Raw genomic sequence first — 14430 nt, forward strand, 5'->3', positions numbered from 1 at the left:
ATCTTTCATCTGCTGATTCACTCCCCAAGTGGTCACAGCAGCTGCAGTTGAACTGATCTGAAGCCAGGAGCCAGGAGTGTCTTCCAGGTCTCCCATGAGGGTGTAGGGTCCCAAGGCTTTGGGCTGTCCTCTACTGCTCTCCCAGGCTCCAAGCATGGAGCTAGATGGGAAGAGCAGCAGCCAGGATTAGAGCTAGTGCTCTTATGGAATCCTGGCACATGCAAAGCAAGGATTTAACCATTAGGCTATCATTCTGGGCATGGTCTACTGTACTACTCTTTATAGAGACACACTTGCCAAAACATTAGGACTTAAAGTGTGTGGTTTTTTAAATGTTTAATTTTTTAAAGGTTTTTTGTTGTTGTTGTTTTGTTTGTTTTAATCAGAGTTACAGAGAGAAGAGAAGGGGCCAGAGCTAGGCTGGTCTGAAACCAGGAGGCAGGGACTTCCTCTGAGTGTCCCACATGGGTTCAAAAGCCCAAGCACCTGGGGTATCTCCTGCTGCTTTCGCAGACACATTAATAGGAAGCTGAATTAGAAGTGGAGTAGCCAGAACTTGAACTGGTAGCCTGTTACCACAGGCTAAGGAGGCTTAACCCACTATGCCCTAATGCTGGCCCCTTTTATTCTGTTTCAAAAGAGGAGTTAGGGAGATGTTTGTATCATTCTGGCCGTGGACTCCCCATGGCAGGGGCAGGTTTGGGAATAGGAGAGTTGAGAAGGAGTCTTTTGTGAGAGACTTGTGTACATTAAACAGAATGAAGATGATCAGATTCTACATTAAACACCGAGGAAGAGACATGGAAATACAGTATGTCTCATAACATCTCTTTTTCATCTAAGGTTGCAATCCAGTGCTTTTCTTTTTTCTATTTTTCCTACATAAAATTAAAACTCAACTGTGAACATTCTGCAAAAAACTCTTTTCTAGCTTTCCTCCTTTTGCCATTTTATGTACTATGTATCTTGCTTTTCACCTGCCTGCTTTCTGCAGAAGTAAACCGCAAGAGAGCAGAGACTTGTGTCTGTTTTATCCCAGGCACCTAGAACAGTGCCTGGTGCACAGTAAATGCCCAAAGAATGTTTGTGAAATGAGTCGAAACTAGCGCTGTCACCACTGAGGCTTTTCACTTGTAGATGGAATTTAACCCCTATGCCTGCCCTCCACCCCCTCTGCTCTGCATTTACAGCTGTGTTTAATGAGTGGTGAGATCATCCAGATGAGCCCCAAGATGAGCCTGATCTTTGAGCCAGCTGACCTTGAGCAGGCGTCCCCAGCCACCGTGAGCAGGTAAGTCATCTTGCAGTGGTAACCATGGGGGAAGGTATGAACCCACCACCCCTGAGCAAGGAGACAGCTATATAACCCTACAGATGGGATTAAGCCCCAACACATCACTTACTGATGTAATCCGTGATCTGGCTGTTCACGTTTGTAATAAAATCAGTGCTGAATCTACAGTGCCAGTGGGAGTCTGAACTGAAGCAAGCACATAGAAAACAGAGTGACGTTATCTCCTGAAATGTAAGCCATGACCCAGCAGCTTTGCTCCCAAGTAACTTTCACTCATGTATATTAATATTAATTGTGACACAACTTACATTAGCAAAAACTTGGAAACAGCCTAAATGCCTATTAACAGGAGGGAATTTTCAATGAAGTACAATAGATTCATAAATTATAAAATTGTTACATAGCACTCAAAGTAATTTTTAGAGATTAAAGTTGTTAGTACCTACCCTGACAATGCAACCATATTGATACTAATCTTAATAAATATGTTACAGATAAATCCTAAAATATTAAAGTATGGCTCCCCTTTTAAATTATTTGAAAAATAGATAAAATCAAAACATACATTTTAGGAACAGATGAAGATGCTATTAAAATCTAGAATAAGGAAATACATCAAGGAGCAGGTGAACACAAGACCAAATATGAGCTAATAATCAGGATGCCAATGGTGATCATGAATCCAATTCTGTGCAGCTGAAGCCCCATGAAAAATAAGATTTGCTCACATTCCCAAGGACAGCTTGAGAAAGTAGAAAGAACATATGACAGCTTAGGCCAGCGTGGATTCCTATCCTTGGCCATGACCACTTATTAACTGCATAATCTCTTCCAAGTCACTCAACGTCAGTGAGCAATGGTTTCCTCATGTCGAAAAGGCAGATCACAAAGAATACAGAAATGAAGGTTATGAAGGCCACACATGGTGCCTGGCATGCGGATGCTCAGTAGATGCTCAGGAAATGTAAGCTAATGTTAAATACAAACAAGAGTACTTAGTTTTAACCCAACAGGGAAAAAGTGCTACATTACGATTAGGTGGGTATCCATGTTTGCCATGGATTAAGAGTTTTCTTTGTGCTGGACATCGTGCCACATTCTTTGCTGGCATTTCTTATTTAATCTTTACAACAGCCTTGTTTTCTTAATGTTCCTCAGTTTACAGATAAAGACCCAAGCTCAGAGACAGTAAAATGACCTGCCTAAGGTCACTTGGCTTGTAGTATGTGGGGCGTTTCTGGTTCTCAAGAACTTGCTCTCATAGCTGCTTTTCATGCTTTCCTCACAAGATCTGTGTGCCCTCTCTTTGGCCTGGGTTTGGGGAGGGTCTCCACATGACCTAAGTTCTGGCCCTCTCCTCACGACCACTGCCTGCTTTAACCTTAGCCCTGCGCGCCTGGGAGCCTGGTTGTGGGCAGGTTAGTCCTCAGTGCTTCTTCACAGGTGTGGGATGATCTACATGGAGCCCCATCAGCTGGGCTGGAAGCCCCTGAAGGATTCGTACATGGACACCTTGCCCCGCAGCCTTAATGAAGAACACAAGGAATTGGTGAGACCCAGAGGCCTCTTTGCTTTTTCCACCCCTTTCCATCTTCCTGCTCCCCATCTCAGGGGCCTCCTAGAAAGCTTAATTGTTTCAAGTTGGAAAAAGTGGCTGGGAGTTCAGTGACTGTCCTAACTGTTTACCGTTTCTCCAACTTTCTTCTACACGAAGTGGGGATGGTGTGACGCAGTCCCTGTTTCTTTCTATCCTTGTACTTTCTTGGTTCACCAGAGGGATATGATACTGAGGAACATTCTTTATATGAATGTCTTGAGAGACACTGTCCACTTAGTAAAAGTTTATCTAGAAGCAAGATCATGTGAGGAAGAGATACAGTCCTCCTTGCCCTGCCATTCCTCATCTTTGTATTCTTAACTCTGCTAGAACCAGTTACAAGTCCTTTGTTTGTAGTTACTGTGAGTGATCGTTCTCTTCTTCCCTCCCAATAAGAGATGGGAACGTGCGGGCTTGATGGTACCTGAACACATTTTCCAACTGGGGAAGCAGAAAGGGAGAGCCCTTGTTTGTGGAAAAAGAGAAAAATGAGCCAGGTGATTTAAAAAAAAAAAAAACTGTTAATGAACTTGGGGATACAAGGAGCAAGGATGGTTATGTCCCCAAGATACAACTTGTGAGTTCCTAAAATGCAACCCCAAATTGAACTCTGCATTTCTTATGATTGCTTTATACAGAAATCTCTCCATTACAAACATTTAGCATTCATTTGTAAATAATTTATTTACAATTCTGAATGTGTTTTACAGAAACAAAAATCATATATGAAGGTATATCGAAAGCTCATGGAAGTAAAATTAGACGACTTTATTTTGGTGCCAAAAAAATTGTGATCTATGCATAGCCTTTTCATAATATGTTTTCCCATGAATTTTTTGAAGATTCCCTGTACGATAATCGGGACCTGCACTTACCTCATGTGTCCTGTAGCTAACTGAGAGTATCTCTAAGCCTCTCTGAGCAGCCAGTTTGGAACAGTAGAAGGGGGATGGGAAACAGTCCACCTGGCCTTTAGGATCAGCAAGGAGAGAGTTGAGATAGAGGTCATGGTACCTGTCAGCTTTTCCTGACATATCCACACTCAAAAATAATCAGCAGTCTTACTAGCATCCCCAGCCTCCTGATTTGAATTTTTTTAAATAAATCTACTAATTTCATAAAGCTTTCTCCTCTCAGGTCAATGACATGTTTATGTGGCTTGTCCAGCCCTGCCTAGAATTTTGTCGTCTTCAGTGTAAGTTTGTAGTACAAACATCTCCTATTCACCTTGCCTTCTCAATGATGAGGCTGTACTCCTCTCTGCTTGGTAAGTGCTACCCAGTATTCCTTCAGTCACATAGAGGTTGATGGTGATGGTTGCACAACAACATGAATTTATTTAGTACCTTTTTCTTTTCCCAGATTCACAGAGAGAAAGATCCTCCATCTGCTGGCTCACTCTCCCACTGTTTGCAACAGCTAAAACTGAGTTGATATGAAGCCAGGAGCTTTTCCTGCGTATCCCACTTGGGTGAAAGTTCCCAAAGCCTTTCCTAGGCTATAGGCATGGAGTTGGATGAAAAGTGGGGCACTCATATGCACTCATTATGGGATCCTGGCGCAAGCAAGACAAGGACTTTAGCAGTAGACTGCTGTGCCAGGCCCTGCTGAGTAGCATTGAACTGAACTCTTGAAATGGTTGTGTTGGTTGGGGCTGGCATTGTGGCACAATGGATTAAGCTGCCACCTGTGATGCCAGCATCCTATATGAGCACCAATTGGAGTACCAGTTGCTCTACTTCTGATCCAGCTCCCTGCTGAAGTGCCTGAGACAACAGCAAAGTATTGCCAATGTGCCTGGATTCCTGCCCCCATGTGGGAGATGCAGATGTAATTGCAGGTTCCTGGCTTCAGCTTGACCCAGTCCTGGCCATTGTAGCCATTTGGAGACTGAACCAGCAAATGAAGGAAGGTTTCACTGTTTCACCCTCTCCTTCTGTCTCTCCCTCTCTTTATAACTCTGCCTTTAAGTAAGTAAAGAGGTTTTAAGAAGCAGTTACAATGGTGAATCTTGCATTACATGTGTTTTGCCACCATAAATAAAATATGAAAGGATCTGACAGACACTACCAATATCAGTCACCTCACCAAGCCTTTCATAGGCCACAGTAGCCAACTCACAGGTTTTCTCTCTGGGGCACTCTCCACCTTGTCCTGAGGCTCTCCTCTCTTACGTTTAGATGAAATCAAGCAAATAGAGGAGGAGGAAATAGAATTATATGAAGGTCTGTCAAGTCAGCAGATCTTCCTCTGGCTTCAAGGCCTGTTCCTCTTCTCCTTGGTGTGGACCATAGCCGGCACCATCAACGCCGACAGCAGGAAGAAATTTGATTTGTTTTTCCGCAACTTGATCATGGGCATGGATGATAACAACCCAAGACCCAGAAGTGTCAGGATCACCAAAAACAACATCTTTCCTGACAAAGGTAATTTATCAGTTGTTATGTTCCTCTGTAATAGTTGGAATCGTGAGTTGCAGCTCCAACCAAACTATAAATTATAGGAGCCCTTTACAAAGGCCAAAGAATGTACTGAGGTTTTCTGGATGGGTTCGCCTCTTCATAGCTGAGTAGGCCTCATGTCATGAGTTTGTGAGATATTTAAATGATTTAATGTTTTTTAATTTTTCAAAAATTGCTTATAATTATGTAACCAAAATAGAATAAGGAATATAGACATTTTTGCTTTTTCCTTCTCCCTTCCAGTCTTGTTCTGTATGTTTACATGGTACGTGTGGTAATAATGATGTCAGTATTTCTTTAGTTTTGATGCTGTATTCTAATATATTGGAATGGCCTTGATTTTGATATAGTTATATGTAGATATGACTATAATAGTACTAGGATAATACTAATACTAAAATTATAATACTATAACATATTGATATAGCTTTGATAATTTTCAAAATTATCACCCTAGTGGCTGTATGCTGCTGTATGTATGTGTGTCATATGCTAAAATACAGATTTTTTAAAAGTAATTTTCACTGGTTTTTTGTCCTACCATCTAAGAAACATATTAAATAAAATTTAGAAAATACAGAGAAGGGAATACAAGAAAATTGAGACTAGCATTGATCCCATTATCCAGAAATAGCACTTTGTATGGCTTTATTTTCAGGTTTTTTTTTTTAATGCTTCCATAACAAAAAGAGGATGATTCTATAAATATGTTCTAAATAGCTGTGGTATTTGTAATTATACAAAAAATATATGAAAGACAAGGACCTTGAGGGAACTTCCAAAGGCCAAAATAATGTTATATATATCAAGAAGGATTTGGGAAAAAAAAAAAGAAGGATTTGGGTGTACAGATAAGTACATTTGCCAAAATGTAGTGTATGTACGCCTAAGGTGTGCATTTTATTGTAAATTTTATATCCCGTTGGAGGACCTGGATTCAGTGCCTGGTTCTGTCCCCTAGTTGAAGCAGCCAGCTGGTGTAAGGCTCAGGAGGCAGTGGTAGTGGCTCAAGAGACTGAATTCCTGCCGTCCACATGGGAGACCTGGGCTTAGTTGTCATCTCCTGGCCTCAGCCCTGGTGCAGCTCCAGCAGTTGCAAGTGTTTGGGGAATGAACCAATGGAAGTGATGGGAACAAACTCACTCTCCCTCTTCCTCTCCTTCTGTCCCTTTCCGTTTATCTTCTGTTCCTCCTTTTCCCCCTTTCCTCTCCCCCTCTGCATTTCTCAGCCCCTGAATCTCAAATAAGTAATTTTTAAATAGTTTTGTGCATTACATTTAGGTCTCTGTACCCTTTGAATTAATGTTGATGAAAGCTATGAGGTCTGTATCAAGTTTTTTATTTTATTTTGTGGGTAGATGTCTAATAGTTCTAGGATTAGATTCCTAAGATCTAAGGCTTAGCCTTCTTTGCGATGTGAGCTGAGGTCATGTGATACATGTTGGTTGAAGTTTTTTTATTTCCCGGAATATGGTCTGTCTTGGTAAATGTTCTGTGTGAGCTTGAGAAGAATATGTAGTGTGCTGTTGGGTGAAGAAACCTATTCATGTTCACTGTTTTGTTACCTTTTCTCTGACTGCTTTTGTCAGTTACTGTGAGAGGGCTGTTGAAGCATCTGACTGCAATATTGGGTTTGCCTATTTTCCATTCAAATTCTACCAGTTTTGCCTCATGGATTTTGGCATTCTGTTCACACTTGAAATGTAGAAATAGTGTCTAATTTAAATTAAATTTCTTTTAAATTAGAAGTGAGGTTGTATAACAAAGTTTATTTTCTTACGGACCTTTGATATTCTGTAAGTGTTGGTTTTGTTTTTTAAAAAATATTATGTCTACATGTAAATATTCTTTTGTTTGCAGGTGTTTTGTCTGGAATGTGATATGTCCTCAGCTAGCAAAGGAAAATTTTATTCTGTGGTTTCCATCTGTCATCTCCTCCTTCCTGTTTTTGTGTGTTTTCCCTGTCTGAGTGGACTGTTCATTTTAGGATAAGTCACATATTTAATTGTTTTCTTTACTGTCTTCAACGTTTTTAATTCTGGCCATGGAATGAAATTGTCAGAATTTGAAAACTGGCTTTAACAATAACTACTTTGATGACCTTGAGTTTTAATTCCAAAATTTGAACAACAGTAGTAGAATTTATTAATGGAGCTCTTATAAAACTTAAATGAGTTAACACAAAAAAAATGCTTAGAATCAAGCATGATAACTTTCTAACAATTGGCTCAGAGGAAAGTTCATAGATCGTTGCAATACTATAGATAGAAAAGACAAAGATATTGAAATAATTGTAGAGAATGTGAGCAGCCAGGATTGGATCTGGCATGGTGGGATGCTGGTACCACAGGCAACATTTTGGCCGTAGTCATCAATGTATCAGTCCCACATTTCATCTCGGTCTTATTTTCTTCTGCTAGACCTCAAGTAAAATTAAATTTAACATCTTATGTAAAAATACTAGATTTTAGTTGATCCCATGCTTATATGATTCTTTCCTCTATCTTTCTATCTTCAGTGTTTGTGTGCCTGAGAAGAGGTCAAGAAAGGTTGCTATCAAATTATTTCTGGGTGTAGGATTTGAATGATTTACTGATTTTTTTTAAAGATGTGTTAATATACAGAGAACAAATTTCAAGTATATCATAGGGACAGTTCTAAGAAAACTTTCCCTGTTGGATTTTTCAAAAATGTTTTAAAATACTAGCTTTTAACGTTATTGAAAATCAGTGTTAAAGTCAGCGTCTACCATGTTTGATACAAGCAAAAAGGTGAAAAGCGTTTCTCCAGTTTATATAGTTATCGATAACGTGTGAGTTTCAGTGCTGCTGGTTACCCATTCAAAAGGCTCTAGACAAAGCAATCAGATACCTTGGAAATGATCTGAAGACTCCTCCTGTGCTAATGGCGTATTCTATTTCTTGGTGTCCAGGAAGCATCTATGATTTTTATTTTGTCAAACAAGGCAGTGGACATTGGGACACATGGACAGACTATATAACCAAGGAGGAAGAACATATTCCTGCTAATGCAAAGGTAAAAGAGGAGCCTTGGTCATGGAAATTGGGGTTTCCAGAATTATCCAAATAGTTTCCCAGGTGAAGGAGTGAACAGTGTTCTGTGAATGCTTTTAAGAGATTTCTTTAAAAAATTTAACAGGAGCAAGAACCTTAGAGTCAGAGAAACCCAAAGCCCCTACTCATTCTATCTACCTCCTTTTACTCAAAAAAAAAAGGGGGGGTGATCAGAAAGATGTATTCCTGGACATATGGAATAAGCTGATCATTGTGTGTTGATATTCTGATTATTCTCATAGTGATACCAAGAAGGTCAACAGTTTGCCTCTTGGACATCTCAGCAGAAAAGAATGCTGTAAATGCTTGGAGAAAGAGTTCCTTAATCAAAATTCTCAGAAATTAGGTTTCTGATTAATGGGTTTTCTGGTTGGCACATGATTCACCTACAATTTCTGTTGCATTTCAATCCTCGTGGAAGAAACTGTTCCAGATCTACTTCTGTTGGTAGAGCTTAGTGAACATAATTTATCTTTTGGGGGATAGTTGTAAATCTTTCAGGCCCAAAGAGAAGTTGTAGGTGGTGGATGAGAAAGGGAGAACATTGATTACCCATAGGACAGGCTAAACAAGGTTGGCATGGTGCTGACTTCAGGATACATCCTGGGGGGTTGAATGTGATATATATATTAAAAAAAAAAAAAAGCCCCAACCCTGTGGTCTTAAACTTTAATTCTTCTTAATGAAGCCAGGGATTTGAAATATTACTGTGTTGTTACAGTTGGAAGAGTCCTGTAGAAAACGTTTTTAGTTTTTCAGTTCTGCTAGGAAGTTTTCTCCTATCAAAACAAAAACAACTGTCCTCATCCCTGCAAAGTGCCAGCCTTGATAGTGAACACGCATAGTGAACTTGGCTCTGCATCCAGCATCACTTACAGCAAGTGAGCTAGCTCTCTTGTAGCCTCCGTCTTTCCATCTGTGTTAATATATTCCTGTCTCAAAAGGTTAGTATGAAGACTGCACAGAGTAATACAAGCAAAATCTCTAGAGCCCAGCACCTGTCAGTTCTCTTTTTACATCAGTTCCAATGCCCTATCTGCACTTATTCCCATGGTCAAATTACTTATGGAAAGAAGCCAGGCCTTAGCCCGCAAGGATCCTTGTGTTGTGTAGACTCAAGTGGCGCCATTTGCGTTAGTTTTGCTTTCGGGAACGTCATTTACACGACCCCCAGGGTGAATGGTATTTCCTGGAGTTGTACAACACTGTGGCCCCCCGTTCATGAATCCCTTTCATCCAAAACCTACAAGGAGACTTCCACGGTGATACCTGTCTTCATACTCTTCCCTTGGCTCCCCGGAGGAACTAGGTGTGGCCAAATGGCTGATAATAGAGTCGAGGTTCAGAGAATCCAAGGTAATATTTGCAACCCAAATCAATAAGGATCCAGAAGTCACAAGCTGAGCCCTCGGAGTACACTTTGGATCAGAATACAAGGAAGAGTGTGTGAATAATTGAGAATGCAGATGATTGGGTGGGAGTGGATCCTGCAAACAAGGATCTGGTGTCAAGAAAAGCAGGAGGAACAGGTATAGGAAATGGGGCTCCAACATCACGCCTAAGCTTTCTGAGGCAGCAGTGTAGGTAACATTTGGGAGGTGGACCTTTCCTGAGACAGACAGATAGGGTTGGTTTGGAGTGGTGGTTTAGAGAAGTGGCAGCTGTGGACCAGTTTTTTTTTTAAAAAAAAAAAAAAACTTTTTTAATTTTAATTGGAAAGGCAGATATACAGAGAGGAGGAGAGACAGAGAGGAAGATCTTCTGTCCGATGGTTCACCCCAAGCAGCCACAATGGCCGGTGCTATGCCGATCCGAAGCCAGGAGCCAGGAGCTCTTCTGGGTCTCCCAGGCAGGTGCAAGGTCCCAAGGCTTTGGGCCGTCCTTGACTGCTTTCCCAGGCCACAAGCAGGGAGCTGGATGGGAAGTGGGCCGCCAGGATTGGAACCAGCGCCCATATGGGATCCTGGCGTATTCAAGGCAAGGACTTTAACCACTACGCTATTGCACCGGGCCCTGTGGACCAGTTTTTACTATAATTGTTTATCAAATCACAGCTCAGTAGTCATGAAATGTCGACTTTGGAATCAGACAAGCTGATATTCAAATTCTCACATTTCCTCTTACATGCTGGATTACTTGGAATGAGCTCTGGACATATTTGCTCATGTACAAAATGGGGATGATAATGCCCACTTTTGATATGCAGCATCTCGTTTCATCCTCAAAGCTCGGTCAACTGTTATCCCCACTCTGCAGATAAAGAAACTGAGATCAACTCCTAGAGCAGTTCCGTATTCAAGATCATGAAGATAGACTAGGCGGAGCTAGAGTTCAAATCCAGGTCTCTTGACCACCAAGACCCAGTGTTCTGGGCCCAGGACCAAGAGTCTCCTCTTCCTGTCTTTGTGGTGCAGGTCTCAGAACTCATCATCCCCACCATGGAGACAGCGCGGCAATCCTTCTTCCTGAAAACCTACCTGGACCATGAAATCCCAATGCTGTTTGTGGGCCCCACAGGCACCGGCAAATCAGCCATCACCAACAATTTCCTTCTCCACCTTCCCAAGAATACCTACCTGCCCAACTGCATTAATTTCTCTGCCAGAACTTCAGCCAATCAGACCCAGGATATCATCATGTCCAAGCTGGACCGTCGGCGGAAGGGTCTTTTTGGGCCGCCCTTGGGGAAGAAAGCAGTGGTGTTTGTGGGTAAGGCATTGGCCTGCATATAGATATGATTAGTTTTCTACCCCAAGCTACGGGAAACTAGTACTTCCTATTGTGGGATCATTACACAGTTCTTTTTCTCTAGAGAAAGTGTTTCTGGTTAATATAATTTGTATTTCTTCTCTAACTTTACCCTTTCCCTTGGCATTTAGTGAGGAGTAATTCTAGAAGGAAACTGTGATGTGTGGCTTCTGGCATCTCCACGAGAACATGAACCTCTGTGCCACTCTGTCAGATAAATGTTACCAATAAATGAAGGAACCTAGCTTTTGCTCAGGAAGCACACAAAATTGTCTCAGGACTTCACCTCTCCACAAAGCACTGTACTTATCTTGCTGGAGCCTGTGAGGTTGTTCATAACCGTTATACTTTCATTAGCCAGTCAGTTAAGGCCTCCTGTAAGTTAAAGTCTTGTTTAGGGTGAAATATCTAGAAAATTCTGGAGCCGTGACACAAACCTGGATTTCTTATAGACACGTACGCTGTGTTTCCCATTATCCTACTACTGATGTGTGGAGTTTGTCAGTAGCTTCATTAATGGCCCACTCTCCTGGGTGATCTCATGCCCTGTGTTTAAGACTCATGCATTACTAGTAAATTGCACCTAGTGTGTCCTCACCAATTAGCATCAGTTCCTTAAATCCTAGAATCCTATTTTATTTTCTTTTCCTTTTGTTTTCTTTCCTTCCTCTTCTATATAGTCCTCCCTTTATATTTTTATGATATATTAAAAACCAGTTTAATCTTTGCAGCAAACAGTATGTTAAACATCTTCACGTTTAACTGTAAGTGTATTTTGTTTTAACCTCCCTTTTGATCATTAATGTAATTCTGTCTTCCTAATAAAGTCATTATTTGGACTAGATGAGATAATGCATATAAAATTCCTAAAATGTTATCTGATAGAGACTGAGCATTCCATCAACGTAGGCTGAAGAAAATGAAAGGCTCCTCTATGTAATCGAGTGCCCCCTGTAAGCCTGGACTTTGCAGGGAAATGTAGTCCCTGCTCTCAAGGAAGTCATGATTATTTTTACCATTTTAGTCGGGTTCATGTAAAACCCTTGCCGCATTATAGTTCCTCTGTTTCCTTCTGGGTGAATTAAATGTTCTGTTGCCTGGGAGCTAGATGTGTTCCTCATTGCTGCATCTTCAGCAACTTACAAAATGACTGCCATATAGGAGGCAGTCAGTTAAAGGAGATGGGAAAAAGTTAAATATCTGTTTGTTGATGCCAATCTATGCATCTTATAGTCACAAGAGGCGGAGATCTCAGTAAGTGAAGACAGCCCAGAACCCAGGAAAACCCTTTCCCCAGATGGGTCCGGACAGGATGTCCACTGACTGAACCCTGCCTGGAGCAGGGATGGGACAGGCGGGATTCTTCCCAAAAAGGAAATTGTTACTTTTTTTGAGAGCAGAGGATTCCCTGGAGTTATAGCATGCAGCTGTGGCTTCTTTCCCCAGATGACCTCAACATGCCAGCCAAAGAGATATATGGGGCCCAGCCCCCCATCGAACTCCTGAGGCAATGGATTGACCATGGTTACTGGTTTGACAAGAAAGACACGAGCAGACTGGATATTGCGGATGTGCTGCTCGTGACAGCCATGGGACCTCCCGGGGGAGGAAGGAATGACATCACTGGTATGTAAAGGAGAGAGCTCATTTGTCTTGTCTTCTGTATCCCAGCAGCAGAGCTGAGCCACTTTCATGAGTGAAAGCTTGAGTGATGAGTAGTGTGTTGAGGCTACACTCTGGACGTGGAAGAGCTTCAGACTTCAGGTTGTGTGCAGTAGGATGGGAAGATGAAAAGAAATAAGGAATCTTTAGCCAGGTCCTAAAGAAAGACTCTCATATGAAAAAGAAGGAGTTCCCTGGGCCCAGCGCAATAGCCTAGTAGCTAAAGTTCTCACCTGGCACGCGCCAGGATTCCATATGGGTGCCAGTTTGTGTCCCAGTGACCCCACTTCTCATCCAGCTCCCTGCTTGTGGCCTGGGAAAGCAATCAAGGATGACCCTAAGCCTTGGATCCTTGTGTTCGCGTGGGAGACCCGGAAAAAGCTTCTGGCTCCTGGCTTTGGATTAGGTCAGCTTCAGCCATTACAGCCACTTTGGGAGTGAATCATCAAACAGAAGATCTTCCTCTCTGTCTCTCCTTCTCTCTGTATATCTGACTTTCCAATAAAATTAAATTTTAAAAAAGAAAAGGAGGGAGACCAAATCTGAGGTCAGCTAGGGGCACATGACCCAGTCACCCATTGTATTACAGTTCTATAGGTTGCCACTGGCAATCACCTAAACCAAAGTGGCCTGACAAATGAGATTTCTCCCCTGCTCTGAAAGTTCAGGAAGTTCTTCTCAGGTGCAGCTTGATCCACCCAGCTCTTCGGGACCTGCTCTTTGATTCTGAGTAAATCCTTGGTCTTCAAACTCTTTCTACATTGGATTCAGATTTAAAATTTATTTATTGTTATTGGAATATGAAAAATGGAAATTGTTATTTAATATGAATTAAACTTAATTAATTAATTAATTTAAGCTGAAATAGTTGCATGTGGCAGAATGCTGCCATGTTGGTAAGCATAACTCTAGAATATGAAGGCAAAGGTTAATCCAACTCTCCTATATCCCTTAGTCACTAAGTACAGGAAATATGTTTACATACACGTGTGTGTGTGTGTTCCAGGACGATTCACTCGCCATCTGAATATCATTTCCATCAATGCCTTTGAGGATGACATTTTAACCAAGATTTTCAGTTCTATCGTTGACTGGCACTTCGGGAAGGGATTTGATGCGGTATTCTTTAGGTGAGAGCCTGCTAGTGTGTTCCCAGATGTTGGCCGGGAGATTCTCAAGCCTGGCTCCGCCCTTGACTTGTCTACCTTCTTCCTTCCTTCCAAGGACTGGAAAGATGCTGGTACAAGCCACTAAAACCATTTATAGAGCTGCTGTGGAGAACTTCTTGCCAACCCCCTCCAAGTCGCATTATGTCTTTAACTTGCGAGATTTCTCACGGGTCATCCAAGGGGTGCTGCTGTGCCCTCACACCCACCTGCAGGTCAGCCACAGTTATTTCTGGTACCTAAGGTTCAGCAGTATCCTTGACATACAGACTGTATCATAATAATAGTAATCTGTATTAAGCACTGTGTCTATGTCAGGCATCAGACAGGATACGTTTATAAGCATTATTTCGCCTAATCTTAATTGAGTTTAGGATACCATGAGAGTACCACATTATGCACTAACTTCCATTCATTCAAATAATTA

At 41.6% G+C, this 14430-nt stretch overlaps 1 protein-coding gene across 3 annotated transcripts in view; it reads left to right on the plus strand.

Moving 5' to 3' along the window:
- LOC121152014 (dynein heavy chain 3, axonemal) overlaps window positions 1-14430 on the plus strand; it is a 119815-nt gene that overhangs the window by 66798 nt on the left and 38587 nt on the right. For all 3 annotated transcript variants that reach the window (XM_040973912.1, XM_040973911.1, XM_040973910.1), the window contains exons 37-45: window positions 1191-1291; window positions 2738-2843; window positions 4029-4158; window positions 5072-5317; window positions 8286-8389; window positions 10842-11136; window positions 12622-12801; window positions 13844-13967; window positions 14062-14218. In XM_040973912.1, the coding sequence (XP_040829846.1) occupies window positions 1191-1291; window positions 2738-2843; window positions 4029-4158; window positions 5072-5317; window positions 8286-8389; window positions 10842-11136; window positions 12622-12801; window positions 13844-13967; window positions 14062-14218 (1443 nt within the window). The remainder of the gene's footprint in view (window positions 1-1190; window positions 1292-2737; window positions 2844-4028; window positions 4159-5071; window positions 5318-8285; window positions 8390-10841; window positions 11137-12621; window positions 12802-13843; window positions 13968-14061; window positions 14219-14430) is intronic.

This window comes from Ochotona curzoniae, unplaced genomic scaffold, assembly GCF_017591425.1.
Source record: "Ochotona curzoniae isolate NIBS_2020 unplaced genomic scaffold, NIBS_Ocur_1.0 contig_2321, whole genome shotgun sequence".
Classification (NCBI taxonomy): Eukaryota; Metazoa; Chordata; class Mammalia; order Lagomorpha; family Ochotonidae; genus Ochotona; species Ochotona curzoniae.